General features: G+C 38.4%; 2 protein-coding genes across 5 annotated transcripts in view; one reads left to right on the forward strand and one right to left on the reverse strand.

The window, feature by feature from the left end:
• The window catches only part of CLCC1 (chloride channel CLIC like 1), a 31,570-nt gene extending 19,683 nt beyond the window's left edge, over positions 1 to 11,887 (forward strand). For all 4 annotated transcript variants that reach the window (XM_061121253.1, XM_061121252.1, XM_061121251.1 and 1 more), the window contains 7 exons: positions 732 to 953; positions 1,186 to 1,326; positions 2,684 to 2,777; positions 4,858 to 4,955; positions 5,224 to 5,370; positions 7,421 to 7,762; positions 9,643 to 11,887. In XM_061121253.1, the coding sequence (XP_060977236.1) occupies positions 732 to 953; positions 1,186 to 1,326; positions 2,684 to 2,777; positions 4,858 to 4,955; positions 5,224 to 5,370; positions 7,421 to 7,762; positions 9,643 to 9,888 (1,290 nt within the window). In that variant the 3' untranslated portion in view covers positions 9,889 to 11,887. The remainder of the gene's footprint in view (positions 1 to 731; positions 954 to 1,185; positions 1,327 to 2,683; positions 2,778 to 4,857; positions 4,956 to 5,223; positions 5,371 to 7,420; positions 7,763 to 9,642) is intronic.
• Positions 11,888 to 12,732: 845 nt separating this feature from the next.
• GPSM2 (G protein signaling modulator 2) overlaps positions 12,733 to 18,369 on the reverse strand; it is a 51,709-nt gene continuing 46,072 nt past the window's right edge. The window contains exon 15 of the mRNA XM_061121250.1: positions 12,733 to 13,561. Within this exon, the coding sequence (XP_060977233.1) occupies positions 13,334 to 13,561 (228 nt within the window). The 3' untranslated portion in view covers positions 12,733 to 13,333. The remainder of the gene's footprint in view (positions 13,562 to 18,369) is intronic.

Consider the following 18,369-nt stretch of genomic DNA (forward strand, 5'->3'; position numbering starts at 1 on the left):
GTTGAGGTGAAACAAGGCTATTTTCAGCTCCCATGTTATTTTGTGATCTCTTTATCTTTTCAGGCTATTTTCTAATTTTTAAACTTTTGCTGTTTAAAAATCTCCCAAGTGTTTCGCTGTCTAGCGTTCCTAAACACAGGGAGGCTGAGATGTGCCTTAGAGAAAAATACCCTTGTTAGATAAGTTAAGTCAGTCATGAGTCCCAGTGCTGTTGGCTATGGGCTCAGTATTAGTGGATCCACAGTATGTATTAGGTGTCTTTAAGTAGTAACATAAAAAGGTTATGAATTGATTGGTTGATGAAAATATGGTTGCAGGAAACTAAGCCCATATTTCCTTTAGGAACCATGGTTCAGTATTTGCTAACTGGTTCAAGGTGACTTTATAGAATGTAAGTACTACAGATAGCAGGAATCAACTGTAATTTAGTAAAATGTACTGTATGTTACTTGCATAGAGTTTTATAATTTTGAAATATTTTATAATTTTAAAAGCATTTTAAATTAGAAAATTTTGTACTTTTGAAATGTTTTTCAAGTTTATTATCTTTGGTTTTCATGTTGGCCTGTGAGACAGACAGGTAGATATTATTATTCTTATTTTATACCTGGGAAATATCGTGAACAATTACATATTTAGTTCCAAGTTGGTTTTATCTTAATGTTTCATTGAATAATGATAAAATTCTCCTTTTCTGTTTTTTTGTGTTTTTTTTGGCAAATTTAATTCAGCCTGATGAAAACAAAGATGACATGCATTACGATGCCGAGATTATCCTTAAAAGACAAACCTTGCTAGAAATACAAAAGTTCCTCAGTGGAGAGGATTGGAAGTCAGGTGCCTTGGATGATGCACTAAGTGATATTTTAATTAATTTTAAGCTTCATGATTTTGAAACATGGAAGTGGCGGTTTGAAGATTTTTTTGGCGTGGATCCGTATAATGTGTTGATGGTAAGATGGGATGAGGGGGACCTGATTAACAGTTTACTTTTTAAAATAGTTTAAAAAATTCACCGTAATTATGTTGAGAGCTCACACTAAGTCACTGATAGTGGGTTGATGAACATGCAGCACAGTGGTACAAATGATTTTGTATATTCAAGTCCAGTTCTTTTTCTTTGCTCTCAGCCTTTTTTGATGGGGAGGATGGCTTGGCAGTAACTCTCGGTGTTTCTGTTTCGAGGTGCTTCTGTGTCTGCTCTGCATTGTGGTGTTAGTAGCTACTGAGCTCTGGACCTGTGTTCGTTGGTACACCCAGTTGAGACGTGTTTTATTCATCAGTTTTCTCATCAGTTTGGGATGGAATTGGATGTATTTATATAAGGTAATATATAAGTAGAAGTTTCTAAAACTCTAAAGTGTTATTTCATAATAGAAGACTAAGCTATTTAGAGCTAGTGTATAATCTTGCCTCGGGTGAGGGTGTGAGGCAATGATTGGAGTGTTGGTGAGGAAATTGGCAGCTGCTCAGATGTCCCTGGTTTTTTGAGTCCTTGACCAAGTTAGTGGAGGGAAATGTGCAGTCCTGATTTTCATTCTGCTGATGTGTGGCATCTGGACAGCTAAATTAGAATAGAGTTATGTAGAGACGTGAAAAATTCTCATGTTGGTAACTTGGGGTAAGTCTTTTTTATTCTTTGCTGGAAATGATGCCAAAATACTGTTTTCTAAAGTTAGATTCTTTTATGACTATAAGAATGGTATATTTATAGCAGAGAATATAGAAAAGATAGAAAAATACAGAGAAATTTAATTTTTTCTTAATTGTCTAGGGAATTTCCTGGCAGTCCAGTGATTAGGACTCGGTGTTCTCACTGCCAGGTATCCAAGTTTGGGGAACTAAGAATCCTGCAAGTTGTGTGGAGTGGCCAAAAATAAAGTCTGTAATTTTTACCACCTATAGATAACCACTGTTGATGTTGTGAGGTATTTATAAACTTTTCCCAAATTTTTATTCTTTAAAAATCAGGACCACATTACATATTGAAATTTGGAAGAATCATTATTTTTCTTGACAAATTGACATATTGTTCATGTCAAACTAGCATAATCATTGAAGAAAAATTTTAGACATTTTTAGCAAGATGAGTCAAGGAGCCAACTATTTTCAGTGAATTCATCTGATTAAATCTTTGTGATATTTCTTTAACCTTTCTCTCTAAGTTCTGTAGCTTCTAGAACTAATTATTTACAAATTAGAGGAAGGAAGAAAGTTTGGTTGAAAATTATCTGTGATTTCCCCCAGGGCTTTGATTTAGAAAAGACATCTTGGCCATTTGTGCTGAAAATCATTCAAAGCAAAACACCATTTTGTCATGAATTGTTTAAGAAAGTGAGTAGGCCCTTAATAGGTATAGTTATGTTTTGGGGCATGACACGAGCTATATTTGAACTAATTTTTAAAACAATCTTCTCAGTAAAAAGGTTTTCTAGAATTCCTCCTCATAATTATTTTACAAAGAAGGCAATTGTAGTCAGTTCTTTACCTATTAAATGTGTTTTGCCGTGAGTTGAAAAGAGCCACTCTTTAAAAATCATATGTATTTTTTTCTGTGAAAAATTTTTAAATAGTCTGGTTTGGATGAGTGGTGAAGACATGCTTTGAAGTGTGGTTTTTAGGGTGAGTAGGCATAATCTTCATTGTTGGTAGCCTTTTCATGGTTCCCTTTGGTGTTGGTCAGCTTGCTTTTGCCCAGCATCAGGCCGAAGTTGCCAAGATGGAGCCACTTAACAATGTGTGTGCTGAGAAGATGAACTGGAGTGGAAGTCTCTGGGGTAAGATATTGGTTCTCTTGGCTTTATTTTGAGTAGAATTTCTGAGAATGAGGAAACATTTTTAATAATTACAAACAAATGATAAAATGCCGGAAGGAGGCTTTCCGTGACTGAACCGTTAGCATCAGAACAGGCGGGCAGAGTCTTGGGCTTCAGTGACTTGTGTGTTTCTGTGCTGTCACAGGAAAGGGATAGAAGGTATCTCTGTGCCAGCTCCGATACTGTCTGCCTGCCTGCGCTGGACTCACTTGTGTTCATCTAGTTCTTAGCAGTGTCTAGCACGTTCTGGGTCCTCAGCAGAAGTTTATTAGAGTCCACCAGTGTGTTTTCCATCTTTGATTTCATCTCTGTATTGACTTGTGAAATCTGACATTGTAGCTTCCCTGTGTGTTTTTGTTCATTAGAGGGGAAGTTATTTTACTTTTCTTTTCCTTCAGATTTTATAAACATTCTCACTAATGTTGACTGCCTTTAGTTATATGTACCTAACAGTGGGAGTGGTTTAATGATCAAACGCTGTTTGTAAATAAAAGTCCACACAATGACTGACTCAGAATAGAATTTCGGCAGCAAATCAAGGTGTCCAAAAAATTAATTTTCTTAAAAAGATATGGGAACTAAACCAGCCCAGCCTTACTTCCTGGCCTCAGGGAATAGCTGAATGCCTCCTGTAGCTCATACTAGTACATAAAGTATTATTCAGTTCAGTTCAGTCACTCAATCGTGTCCGACTCTTTATGACCCCATGGACTGCAGCACGCCAGGCCTCCCTGTCCATCACCAGCTCCCGGAGTTTACCCAAACTCATGTCCATTGAGTCGGTGATGCCATCCAACCATCTCATCCTCTGTCGTCCCCTTTGCCTCCCGCGTTCAGTCTTTCCCAGCATCAGGGTCTTTTCAGTTGAGTCAGCTCTTCGCATCAGGTGGCCAAAGTATTACAGTTTCAGCTTCAACATCAGTCCTTCCAGTGAACACTCAGGACTGATCTCCCTTAGGATGGACTGGTTGGATCTCCTTGCAGTTCAAGGGACTCTCAAAAGTCTTCTCCAGCACCACAGTTCAAAAGCATCAGTTCTTCAGTGCTCAGCTTTCTTTATAGTCCGATCTCACATCCATACATGACCACTGGAAAAACAATAGCCTTGACTAGACAGACCTTTGTTGACAAAGTAATGTCTCTGCTTTTTAACATGCTGTCTAGGTTGGTCATAACTTTCCTTCCAAGGAGTAAGTGTCTTTTAATTTCATGGCTGCAATCACCATCTGCAGTGATTTTGGAGCCCAGAAAAATAGTCAGCCACTGTTTCCATTGTTTCCCCGTTTATTTGTCATGAAATGATGGGACTGGATGCCATGATCTTAGTTTTCTGAATGTTGAGCTTTAAGCCAACTTTTTCACTCTCCTCTTTCACTTTCAAGAGGCTCTTTAGTTCTTCTTCACTTTCTGCCATAAGTGTGGTGTCATCTGCATATCTGAGGTTATTGATATTTCCCCCAGCATTCTCTTTCAGAATTTTCCACAGTTAAAGTATTATACATGAGTCTGATTTAGAAGAAGAGAACTAATGTTCTACTTTGTTTTATAACTAAAGAACTGACTTTTTAATTTTATTGAGATAGTTGTAGATTCACAGATAGTTGTAAGAATACAGAGAGATCCTGTAGACTCTTTACCCATTTTTCCCCACTGATAACATCTTGCATAATTATACTAGTGCAGTATCACAGCCAGGATATTGACTTTGAAACAAGCCACCTATCTTACTCAGATTTTTCCAGCTTTTTCTTGGATTCCTTGGTGTGTGTAAAGGGCTATTTTAAATTATTTACCTTTTAGAAATCTTCATAAAATATTTTCTCTGTATAAGACTTGCATAATTTGAATGGATTTTTAAAATAAACATTTTGGACATGAGATGACATTTTAGAAAATCACTATTAGTAGGAGTCAATTTGTACACATAGTTTAAAATTGATTGGGGAGGTTGTGGGGGGAAGAAGAGTTAAAACTAAATATTATTTGGGAATGAAATGCAACTTAAAAAAAAAGACTCTGTTTCTTGTCTGTTTTCTAACAGAATGGCTTAGAAGTTCATGGACCTATAAGGATGACCCATGTCAGAAATACTACGAGCTCTTAATAGTCAACCCTATTTTGTTGGTCCCCCCAACAAAGGTTAGAATATATTTTGTGAAAATTACTTACACAAAGTGAGTAAAAAGTCTCTGTGTTTATTAAAAATTGGCTTTTTAACTGCCACTTTGCCAATAATAAACCTTTGTTCTAGGAAAAATACTTTCATTACATAGTCATTTCCACATTAAAAGTATATGATAACACTTAAATGTGTGGAATTTCATAATTTCAGCCTCAGCACGGTTGATTTTGACTCACCTCAGTCCTTTGAGAGAAAAAATTAAGTTGCTTTTACCTTGCGTTGTAGGCATTGGCAGTTACATTCACCAACTTTGTCACGGAGCCATTGAAGCATATTGGAAAAGGAACTGGTGAATTTATTAAAGCACTCATGAAGGAGATCCCAGTGTTACTCCACGTTCCAGTGCTCATAATTATGGCATTAGCTGTCCTGGTTAGTACATAGCACTGTTAACATTTGGGATTTACAGAAAAAGGCAATTCTAGGATTACTAGGTTTATGTTGTAAATCAGGCTAAATCAAGCTTAATGGCATGAAAAGATGATTTTTGACGGGGGGGGGGGGTTTCTTTTTTTTTCCCATTTATTTTTATTAGTTGGAGGCTAATTACTTTACAGTATTGTAGTGGTTTTTGTCATACATTGACATGAATCAGCCATGGATTTACATGTATTCCCCATCCCGATCCCCCCTCCCACCTCCCTCTCCACCTGATTCCTCTGGGTGTTCCCAGTGCACCAGCCCGAGCACTTGTCTCATGCATCCAGCCTGGGCTGGTGATCTGTTTCACCCTAGATAATATACATGTTTCGATGCTGTTCTCTCGAAACATCCCACCCTCGCCTTCTCCCACAGAGTCCAAAATTCTGTTCTGTACATCTGTGTCTGTTTTGCATATAGAGTTATCATTACCATCTTTCTAAATTCCATATATATGCATTAGTATACTGTATTGATCTTTAGAAAAGATGATTTTTAAGTGATAAACATTTGTTTATATTTGTCCCTTTCTCTTAGTAAGAAAATGGTTCTTAAGTTTGATTGTAGATGTCAAAGTGGTGATTTAGAATAATACCCTCTTTTAATATTTGTTTTTTAAACTTTGTGAATTAATACACGTGGTATCAGTTGCTTATGTCCTCTTTGAGAAAATGAGCATTATTTCAGTCTGAGCTTTTTTGCCACACTGAGAACCAGAGAACATTGGGTTTAACATAGAATCAGAGAGGGATGTAGAAAGAGGTGCATATACTGAGAAACAATTTAGGGGGTCCAGAAACAGATATTTATTAAGGAATCTTACAGTATTACTTGTCATTCATCCATGGTCTCTTCAGCTCTTTTTTGGGTTGATTTTCAGCCTTTACCCTAATAAAGCAGTTGTCCCATTAAAACAAATGCAAAGAACTCAGATGTGCCATGGGAGATTATTAAAGAATTCTCTTCCCTTAAGGATGTAACATTTACTATGTTCTATTTACTTAAAAATTGTTACTCTTTTGGTATTGCTGTTTGGCTTGTGACTAGGATTCATTGGCTCAGGGATCTGGTTTTGTTAGGTGACATTAGTTGTATAGTAGTAGTTTAGTCTCTGAGACTGAAATTAATAGCAAAACCTTGTTATTGCTTTTTGCTTCATCTGCTGCCTTTTGCTGTTCCATCTTTAAAGAGTCATATCTCTAGTGCAGTGGTTTTCAAACTTTTTTCCTCAGGACCCTTCTGTAGTCTTAAAAACTGAACACCACAAAAGTACTTGTTTGTGGGAGGTTTATTTATTGGTATTTATCAGAAATTTAAAAAATACAGGCATCCACAAGCCCACAGTGGATGGGCCATCAGAGTGAGGGAGTCATTCTAGCCCGGTAAGACTCCCCTTTCACAAGGGGAGAGTGAAGAGAACTTACGTCTTTGTATTATGAAAAGTTTAGACCTCACAGATTTGTGAAAGTGTCTGGGACCCCCAGTGGGTCCCTGGGCACACTTTGAGAACTGCTGCCTAGTTTTTCCTTGGAGTGTGACTCAAAACTTTTTGAACTTTAGCTGTGGCTAAAGCAAGTTTGTAAAATAAATAAACCTACTGGAGAATATTTGTATAATGGTATGCAACTTTAATTTTCAGCATCTACCTTATATAATGGATGTGAATATAGACAGCATATGAGCAATGATCAGACAATTAGTACCTTTTAAATTTCTAGGCTTTAGCCTAACTGCCATTATGATATAATTCAATAAAAATGTGTCCAGCCGATTGAAATGTCTACTTAATACTTAACGATTTCTCAGATTTTGTTATGGGCTACTCTGGTTCTATATTAATCTAGAGAAGAGATCTTTAATGAAAACCCAGTGAAACTAACATGTTTATGTCTATAAATAACACAAGTTAAATTACGTAATTTTGTTGGCATCAAGGAAATCACCTCAAAATTTCATTGTCAGTCATTAAGTACTCAGGAATATGTATTTCTTTTCCTTCTAGAGTTTCTGCTATGGTGCTGGCAAATCAGTTAATATGCTGAGACATGTGGGTGGTCCCGAAAGAGAACCACCTCAGGCACTTCAGGCAGGTGAAAGAAGATGCAAGCAGGAAATTGATTATAGACCCCATGGTGGAGCAGGTGATGCAGATTTCTATTATAGGGGCCACATTAGCCCCATTGAGCAAGGCCCTAATGACAAAACATATGAGGGTAGAAGAGATGTTTTGAAAGAGAGAGATGTTGGCTTGAGATTTCAGACTGGCAACAAGAGCCCTGAAGTGCTTCGGCCATTTGATTTACAAGAAGCAGAGGTGAGAGAGCATCCCGAGGTGGTACCTGGTGTAAGTCAGCAACTGTTTATTTTGCTGTTTCTCAATACTAGGCTTAAGTACTTCCTATTAAGCTTTCGGTTAAGTGTTCTACTCTTACCTTTCATGGTTAATTATGTCACCAGTGATGTAACTATTCACTCTGTTTCCCCCTTTCTGGTCAAGTTAGTCCAGTCTCAGAAGAAATGAGATTTAACTTTTATGTTAAATACTAGTTAGCGGTCATTTGTTAGAACAGATAGCAATTCGTGTGACATTTTATAGGAAACCAACAAGTGACCATGACTGAAATTTCTAGCTTTGAAGAGATCAGAGAGAACTGCCCCCTGAGGCTGGAACCTTAGGGAGCTGGCCCACAGGAGAGCCCTGAAACCTTAGCTAGATGGGAGAGTGAGCTGGGGAAGGATCAAAAACCTTGCTTTCCCAAATCTTTTGGCTGGCTAGACTAACTTTTTTATCTGGGGAAGGGTCAGGCCTCTTTTCCACCATTATTGGCCATTTAAAGGGACACTTCCATTTCTGTTTGAGAGAAGAATTTGTATTGTCATTTGCAAAGTTTATGTTGCAGACGTAAACCTTTGGGAAACCATAACGAACACAGTAGAATATAGAAACTTGTAGAATCCTTCCCTTGGAGTTCCTGAGAAGGATAAAACATATCTGCATTGGTCTAGAAAATTAAGATGTTTCTTTCAGCTTTAGTAAAGTGCACGTAAAAGTGTTGGTCTGTCGTGTCCGACTCTTTGCGACCCCATGGGCTGTAGCCCGCCAGGCTCCTCCACCAGGCAAGAATACTGGAGTGGATTGCCATTCCCTTCTCCAGGGTATCTTCCCGACCCAGAGATCGAACCCAGGTCTCCTGCATTGCAGGCAAACTCTTTACCATCTGAGCCACTGGTTATCTGTCACTTAATCTCAGAAATCCTCCAGTTCCCAGCTCACTTGAAGGGAAAGTCAAAGATATCAAAATGGCCTAGGGCCTCCCACTGCTCTCTCCTCCCATGCTCCCTCCATGCTCATTCTGCTTCAGTCACAAGGGCCTCCTGTCTGCTCTTTGAGCTCAGCCTTTGTACTTGCTATTGTCTAGAATGCTGTTCCCATATATTCGTAAGGTTCATTTCCTCAAGCTTTACTCGTATCATCTTTTCAGACCATGCTAATTTAAACAGCAATTCAGCCTTCCCACCCCCAGCATGATACTGTATTGCCCAGTAAGTTCAAGGAAGGGGGCGGGAGTTTGTCTGCTTGCTCTTTTGTATCCCTAGGACCTAGAACTTAAGGTATGCTCTGTGAACGTTTGTCAAATGAACTATTCTCCCCAGGCAGGAGGAGTTAACAGTACTGGTCACCAGTCTTCCTGACCCTTCCTAAGCTGGGTCACTAGACCACCTAGCATACCCTGAGTGTCCCACTCCTCCACAGTTCTTTTTTTTAATGTTTATTTTTAATTGGAGGGTAATTATGAAGTTGTTGACTTCTGCTGTAAAACGAGGTAAATCACCATAAGTGTGTATATACCCCCTCCCTCTTGAACCTCCCCCCACACCACCCCATCCCGCTAGGTCATCACAGCGCAGCAGGCTGAGTCCCCGTGTCATTCGGCAGCTTCCCACTGTCCGTCTCACACGTGGCAGTGTGTGTTTCGGTGCTACTCTCGCAGCTCGTCCCACCCTCTCCTTCCCCCAGTGTGTCCACAGGTCTGTCTTCTGTGTCCATGGACAGTCCTGTAAAGCTTAACACTTACATAATTATAGTCCAGCACTGGGACGAGGACTTGAAAGAATTCAATGTTTGCTATAACAGATTTGTGGGAACTTGTTGAACATGTGTATTACAAACCTTCATGTTATGTTAATTGAACAATTACAGCACTGTAATTTTCTACTTTGTAGCTTAAATCACCTGATTTGGAATCAAAGCCCAAAGAGATGGGTGAAATCCCAGGAGAAAGCACTCCGACAGAAAGCAGTACTGAAAGCAGCCAGCCTGCTAAGCCTGTCTCTGGCCAGAACGTCTCAGAGGGTGTAGAAGGTTTCCCTGCAGTGGAGAAGGCCCAGCTTAGGACTGATGCCGCAGGCGGCCCAGAGGAAGGCAGCACATCCGGCCCAGCAAGCACTACAGTGGAAGTGTGTGGCTAGAGGAACACAGACATGGGCCACAGTTCTGAGCTCATCTTCGAGTTCTGTAATCTCTTCACAGCTGTTTCTTCTGCAAATATTCTGATATTTACTACATAGATGCCAACTTTAAACATCAGTATTTTTACTGACAATCAGAATTAACAAGTGTGCATGTATTCTCTGTTCAGTTTATTTCTTTGATATTAAGATGCATCCCATAAAGTTTTTGAAGTGTTAATTTTGGAACAGGATCTCATAGATGAACATATGGCACGTATTAATGATTTTGAATCATGAAAAAGACCATGTGAGGTAGGTGACATTGAAAAAGAAGTTGTTGTTTACAGGCAGATATAGGAACCAACTCACCAAAGTGTGTTTTGCCTTTTGGAAGTCCTGTGATACCTACTTTAGTTAATAGAATTATTTGTTAGTTGTGCATCGGACCCAGAATGTTTCTAAAAATGGTAGGTACTCAAAAACATGTAAGGAAAGTCACTGTGGTCACGTTTACCCACGTCATGCACTTCAGCATTTTAGCGCAGCCCTGGAGCCTGCGTCGCCAGTTTCAGTCTGACCCCCTGTAGGCTGCCCACAGACCAGCCTGCATTTTCAACTCTTAAAGCTGTTACTGGGCCTGCTTCTTTACCACCCCTTTGACTTTATTCTTAGCTAGGACAGAACTGAAGATCGTCAGGGGAATTTAGATTACATAGCTTGTTAAACTGCTAATCCCAGTTTTACATACTTTGAGAATGGCTTTATTTCTCCAGCAAATAAGTGCACAGGTTTTACAAGGCCTGTTTTCCTTGCTACTCAGAATCCCAGATTTGAGGTTATTAGATATTACTGTATCTTACATTATAGAGTAAACCATGTTGTCCAAGCCATATGAAGTTCTAAATTTTAGAGATCTATACAAAGAGAAGGATAAATACCATGATAAAAGACGAGTGGATTTTTAACCCTAGACAGGTGATATAATCCACACTTCAGTTATTCTGATTTTCAAACTATTCTTCATTTTAAACTTTAAAAAAAAAAAGCAATTTATAAATTTTGCACAAAAGCTAGCTAGGAAGCCACAATTACACACATCCGGGTATTCTTTGTTTTAACCTTCACACTACAAGTTCCAGTCAGCTGCTTACTAAAAATGACACCACAAGTAGTTTTAAAATTTTCGTGCAGGCATTTCTTTCAGAAAAGATTTAAAGCATTTGCTTTTTGATGTTTTTTTACATGAAATGCAGAATACCCCTTCTTGGCTCCCAGAAGCATCACTTAGATGCCTGTAATTAATTTTATGTGTTAATATTATTTTCTGGCTTAATATTGCAAAACATCATTAGTATTTATCTTATCAGAAAGGTAATTTTTTCCAATAAATGCAATATGATTTATATAAAACTTTGTAACACAAGCATGTAAGGATGTCTGCATCTTGGGACAGACTTGTGACATCGATGCATATAAGGTAGTCCTCTGCGGGCCAGGTTTGTTTACTCTGTTGGTGAATGTGCTCCCAAGGTGCTAGTTATCCTCTGGGTGGTGAAATGGATGCCTCAGTTGCTAGACTGTAACTGTGAGGGTAGAGTTAATGTTATTTTGCACTTCTTACTGCTGCTTATCAATCCAAAAATGAATCTTTAAAAGAAAATTTAAGTAAAAGTTCATCTTTGTACTCTTTGATTACAGATAACCATTTGGGGAGGAACTCTGCTTTGACAGCTAGCAAGGCAACAGTACTGCTGTTGAAAGATAACAGCAGAGTTCAGGGAAGGCTTATTAAAGCCAATTGAATATTCAAGGTCCGTTTATAACTAAAAGAAGTAGGCTTGTTTATTGTTTAGCCAACATTTATCATTAAAGTCAAGGATTATAGTAACAAGCTTTTAGGAATATCAGACTGAGGCATACAGCTCTTTTAAAGCAATTTTTAAGTGGAATGGCTAACACTGAATGTTTACAGGGTCTAAGAGCTACCATCTACACAAAATAAACACTTATTTTTACATTTTTGTGTTTTGGTATGCTGTCTTTGCTCAATAAATGTGCTTGTAAGAAAAAGCCCCAAGAAATTTAAGTGCGGGTTTTGGTTTTAAATGGGTGCTATTCCAGGACATTATATGCTGTATATAATATATAAAACATAATATAATCCGAGTGTTAACTGAGTACTTTTGACAAAATTTGTGTGATTTCAGAACCAAGAATAATCTTTTTTTTCCCCCTGAGCTCCTAATGTGAGTCCAGATTGTGTAACTATCTTCTCATTTTTTAAAACATTGGCCATTTGGAGAAGTGGTTCGCATTGCCTGTCAAAATCACCTGAAAGATTTTTAGGATGAACAGAGGCCTAGATCCCATCGCAGCTTTGCAGAATCAGAAGCAACCAGAAGTGAATGAGTTGCCAGCTTGTTCCAGGTGTGGGCATTTGTATTATGCAATTCAGTCTTAGTGCAGACCCAGCTCAGTCCCATCCTTGTTGACTTGCTTTTGCTAAACTTACTTATGTCACATTATGTCCCCTTGTAAAACACCTTCAGTTTCTGGAAAGAGGAGGAGGAAACTCCTCTTGTCATTAATGATAGCTGAGGGCTTAACCTACATCTTTCATACTTAATTTTCGTGGCCTAGGTTATTGACATAGTCACATAAGGGTTTTGGGGATTTTTTGAACATTGGGTCCTAAAAAACTTTACAATAGTATTTTGCAACAGAACATACAATTTTAAACCATTACATACACACACACACACACACACACACAAGTGCACATATATACATACCTGTACTTATATATGTATATATATATATATACACATAAATTATTTTAAAAATTACACAAAGAGGCCAAACCACACTAAAAGAAGTTTATTCTTAAATTCTTTTATGTTCTTTTATGATGGCTTTGGCCTAAAAATATATTGAAAATAGAGATTTTCTTAGTGGAAAAAAAATCTAGATTCTTTAACAGATGATATAATTTTTTTACACATTGGTCAAGTATATTATTTTTATGAAACAGCATAATTTCTCACTACATCCATGGTTAGGTATAAAAAATTGCCATTATCAATTAAGAGTAAAAAAATTACCTCAACAAGAGGATTAAATCCTAGTCTAGATTCATTTTAACTTCCTACTTTACAAATAGTAGGTAAAGGAATCTTAACAAGTTACCAAAGAACATAATCCCAAGCAGTAATCACAAAAGTTGATGAAGCACCTTTCAAGACACTTCCACTCAGAAACAAGTTGAGTGTCCAGAGGAGTGTAAACACTATACTATTAAAGGTTAAATATTTACATCATGCTAAAAACATTTTAAGCTGTAGTACAGTGCTATACTTTCTCCTTTTGAAGAAAAAAGTAGTAGACTGAATTTCCCTGCAGTGTTCTGAAAGGAAATAAGGTCATTTTAAAAAAAAGAAAATTCAACAGTATACTAGTGGTTTGCTTATTTTTTCCCAGAATTTTCAAGTTCCAACACAGCTTTACTCTGCAAAAGGTCCTTGAGCCCAAATTCAGTGTCTCTGTTCTGATCTCTTTGTAAAAGAGCTCTCTGTTCATCCATTCGCTTTGCTTGCGACCGTAAAATAAGGCTAAGAAAGTCCTCATCTGGTACTGTTGGCCCCTTTGTGGCAGCAGGTGGCGGAGCACATCTCTGGTCATCTAATCTGGATCCCTAGAAATTCACAAGTTAGAGATTAAAAGACAAATCAGGAGAGCGCCAAGGTGTGTTCTATCTACCACTCACAATAAGAAATGTAGCTTTAAATGTTTACTGCCTCTTAGAACTGCTTAGAAGTTTACTCAGTCTTTAGATCTGAAAACTAGTAAGATCTTTTCTTTGAAATGACTTATATAAACAATATGCTGGTTATGTTATGTAAGCAGAAGTATAGCCATAGCTTCATGGCTTTGGTAAGAGTAGTTAAGACACAAGGTCACCTGTGTCCATGATGCCAGTTCAAGATTATAATCTTACCATAATAGGCATCACCAAATAAAACTTACCAAATCTTTAGGAATGTAATATGAGGTACAGAAACTCTGCATCGCTTCCTTATAACATTGTCTTTGGCCAAGGGTCAGCAAACTATAACTCTACTGCCCATTGTTTTTGTAACAGTACTTTCACTTCAACACTGTGCTCGTTTGTTTTGAAATGTGTGTGGCTGTTTGCCTGCTACAATGGCAGAGTTGAGCAGTTGCAACAAAGGCCAAAGGGCTCAAAAAGCCTAAAATAGTTTCTCTATGGCCCTCTACAGAAAAAGTTTGCCTTGGTCTTAAGCATTTAAATCTTTTAAGTTCTAGCTTATGGTTCTTAGAAGCATGTTAGAAATGTTTTTGATCAAATAAAAAATAAAAGCACTTTAAAAGTTTACAGGATAGCATCTGGTATTGTAGCCCAAGAGGAAGAGTAGGAATGTGATAGCTGACACCTGAGTGCCCCCTGTGTTGCTAGGCGCTGCGTGCTGATGTGCCTAAACATTTAGCCGCATGGTCCCGTGAGGATGCAGTGGTTGACTGGCCGCCCAGTCAGCACCACCCTGGCGCACACACATACTCATCATCTCTCCTGTCAAAGTTCTTGGTCCTTTCATTGTCCTCTAATTCATCCAACACTCAGGCACTTCAGTTCCTAGACCTCCTCTCCCCTGGTGTTCTCATCCTTACCCTCTGCCTTATCCATTAGCTCCCATGGTCAGAGGCCAGACATAGTTATTCTCATAAACTGCACCATCTCTGAAATCACTTTAATATCCCATGTTGACCACTGACTCCTATTTTTCCAGATCAGGCTCTCCAGTACTCCTTCCAGTAAATCATTTTTTAAAAAACTGAGATAAAATAAACATAACATAAATATACCATTTTACCCATTTTTAAGTGTACAGTTCAGTATCAGGTACATTCATATTGTGTAATTATCACCACCATCCATCTCCAGAACTTTTTTCGTCTTGGAAGACTGAAACTCTAAACCTATTTACAACTCCCCACTCTCCCCACTCTCCCCTCCCTCCAGCCTCTGCGACCACAATTTTACTTTGTCTCTATTAACTGAACCATACAAGAGGAATCATACAGTGTTTGTCCTCTTTTGACTGTGTATTTCTCAGCATAATAGCTTCAAGGTTCATCCGTGCTATAGTGTGTTTTTAAGGCTGAAAATATTCCATTGTGTAAGTATACCACATTTTGTTTATCCAATCATCTGTCAGTAGACACTTGAGTTGCTTCCAACTTTGGCTGTTGTGAATAATGCTGCTATGAATATGGGTGTATCATATTATGAATAAATATCTGTCATGTCCTTGTTTTCAGTCATACCCAGAAGTGGGATTGCTGGATCATATGATAATTGTTTTTAATTTTTTAAGGAACTGGCACAGAGTTTTCCATAGCAGCTTCACCATTTTATAATCCTACCTGCCATGCACAAGGGTGCCAATTTCTCCACATCCACACCAACATTTACTATTTTCTGCAGTTTTTGGTTTGTTTTGATAGCTGTCCTAATGGGTATGAGGTGGTATGTCATTGTGGTTTTTATCTTCCTTTCTCTAATGATTTGTGATGTCACGCATCTTTTCCTGTGCTTATTGGCCATTTGTATATCTTCTCTGGAGAAATATCTATTTGTATTCTTTGCCCATTTTTTTTTTTTTTAATCTCTATGTTCGCTGCCTTTAATTTCTTAAATTTAACGACATGCTGTTTCCCCGTGTTTAACCACCATTTCTGATTCATTCACTATCCTGCTGTTTGTCAGCTACTAAAGAAGTAAGTAAATAAAAGCAAACCCCTCCTTCTGCTCTGCAGAAGCAAGACAGGGTCTGTTCTAGTTTGGGGAGCCCCGCCCACTCCCCACGAAACTGCGCAAACCGCTCTATTCGCGCTCCCAGTCGACCTCTCGCGAGGCCTTCCCTTCGCATGCCTCCAGAACCAGATTCTACCTCTGCTGTCACAGACCTAAGCAGGGAAGCTTTGTGCCTGGCTCAGACCAGGCTCAAGGCGGCAAAAGGACACGCCTTCATGCACCCAACCGCACGTTTTCTAAACCCAGCTGCGGACACTTGGCCTCAAAGATGTTTTCAGCGGGGATGATATCAGTTCAGTTAAGTTCAGTTGCCCAGTCGTGTCCATCTCTTTGCGACCCCATGGACTGCAGCATGCCAGGCCTCCCTGTCCATAGCCAACTCCCGGAGCTTACTCAAACCCATGTCCATTGAGTGGGTGATGCTATCCAACCATCGCATCCTCTGTCGTCCCCTTCTCCTCCCGCCTTCAATCTTTCCTAGCATCAGGGTCTTGTTCCAATGAGTCAGTTCTTCACATCAGGTGGCCAAAGTATTGGAGTTTCAGCTTCAGCACCAGTCCTTCCAATGAATATTTAGGAATGATTTCCTTTAGGATGGACTGGTTGGATCTCCCTGCAGTCCAGGTGACTCTCAAGAGTTCTCCAGCACCACAGTCCAAAAGCTGCTGCTGCTACTGCTAAGTCGTTTCAGTCGTGTCCGATCTTTGCCCATTTTGAATCAGGTTTTTTGTTGTCGTTGAGCTTTTGGAGTTCTGTATATTCTGGATTAATCTTTATCTGTTACATGATTTGCAGATATTTTCTGTGGGTTGCCTTTGTGCTTTGTTGATAGTGTCCTTTGCATAGAAGTTTTAAACTTTCATGAAGTCCAATTTGTCTTTTTCTTTTTTATTCCCTATGCCTTTAGTGTTATAATTAAGAAACCATAGCCAAATCTAAAGTCATGAAGCTTTCCCCTTATGTTTTATTCTAAGAGTTTTATAGTTTTTAGCTCCTACACTTAGGTCATTGATCCACTATGAGTTAATTTTTGTATATGGTATTAGGTATGTATGTATGTAGATATCCAGTTTTCCCAGCATCAGTTCTTTTGTATGTAGACATCCAGTTTTCCCAGCATCAGTTGTTAAGATTCCTTCCATACTGAGTGGTCTTGGCAACCTTGCTGAAAATTGTTTGACCATATATGAGTGTTTACTTCTGGGCTGTCTATGTATCATCATGCTTGTATGACACTGTGTTGATTACTATAGCTCTGTAGTAAATTTTTAAATCTGGAAATGTGAGTCCTCCAATGTTGTTCTTCCTATTCAAGATAGTTTTGGCTATTTGGGTTTCCTTGAGATTCAATGTGCATTTTAGGATGGATTTTTTATTTCTGTAAAAAAGCGTCACTGAAATTTTGGTAGGGATTGCACTTTATCTGTAGATCACGCTCTGGGTGGTACTGACTTTTAACAAAAAAAGTCTTACAGTCCAAGAACATGAGACTTATGTCATCTTTAATTTCTATCAGAAATATTTTGTAGGTTTCACTGTATGAGTCTTTCACCTTCTTGGTTAATTCCTAACTGTTCTCTTTGATACTACTTACAGTCTACTGTAAGTGGAACTGTTTTTTTAATTTCCCTTTTGGACTATTATTAGTTTATAGAAACGCAACTGATGGTGATGTTGATATTATATCTTTTAACTTTGTGACTTTCTAACTTTTTTTTTCTTGGTGAAATCTTTGATTTTCTACATCTCCAGGGAATTTCCTGGTGGTCCCGTGGTTGGGGCTGCACGCTATTACTGCAGGATCATGGCTTCAGTCCCTAGTTGGGGGAACTAAAATCCCTCATGCCATGTGGTGCCGCCAAAGGAAAAGAAAAAGACCCTGTTATCTCTAAAACAGACAATTTTACTTCTTTACCAATTTGGATGCCTTCTGTTTCTTTTCCTTACCTAACTGGCTAAAACTTCTGGTACTGTGTTGAATATAAGTGGCAAAGTGGGCATCCACGTCTTGTTCCTGATCTTAAGAAGCTTTCAGTCTTTTTTCACTGAGTATGATGATCGCACATACTGAGCACTGATACGATGATAGCTGGGGTAAATGATTTCTATTATGTCATGGTAGTTTCCTGCTATTCCTAGTTTGTTTATCATGAAAATGTGTTGAATTTTATCAAATAATTTTTCTGCATCAACTGAGATGATTGTTTTTTCCTTCATTTCGTTATTGTGGTATATTACATTGGTTGATTTCCATATGTTGAACCATCTTTGGATTCTAGGAATAAACCCCATTAGGTTTTATGGCATATAATCCTTTTAACATGGTGCTGGATTCTGTTTGCTAGTATTTTGTTAATTTTTGCATCTATATTTGAAAAGGATATTGGTCTGTAGTTAAGACTGGCTTTGGTATCAGGGCAGTATTTGCCTCATAGAATGACATAGGAAGTGTTCCCTTCTCTTCAATTTTTGGAATTGGTGTTGTTTAGACATTTGGTAGAATTTCCCCATGAAGCCAGCAAGTCCAGGGCTTTTCTTTTGTCAGGAGTTTTTTTTTTTTTTTTCCTCCTTCCTCTCTGTTTCAGTACATGGCACTGAATTTACTGAAATTTACTGAATTTATTGAAATTTACTCAGTTATTCAAGCCAAAAAGGTAGGAATCATC

Source organism: Dama dama, chromosome 20, assembly GCF_033118175.1.
Source record: "Dama dama isolate Ldn47 chromosome 20, ASM3311817v1, whole genome shotgun sequence".
NCBI lineage: Eukaryota > Metazoa > Chordata > Mammalia > Artiodactyla > Cervidae > Dama > Dama dama.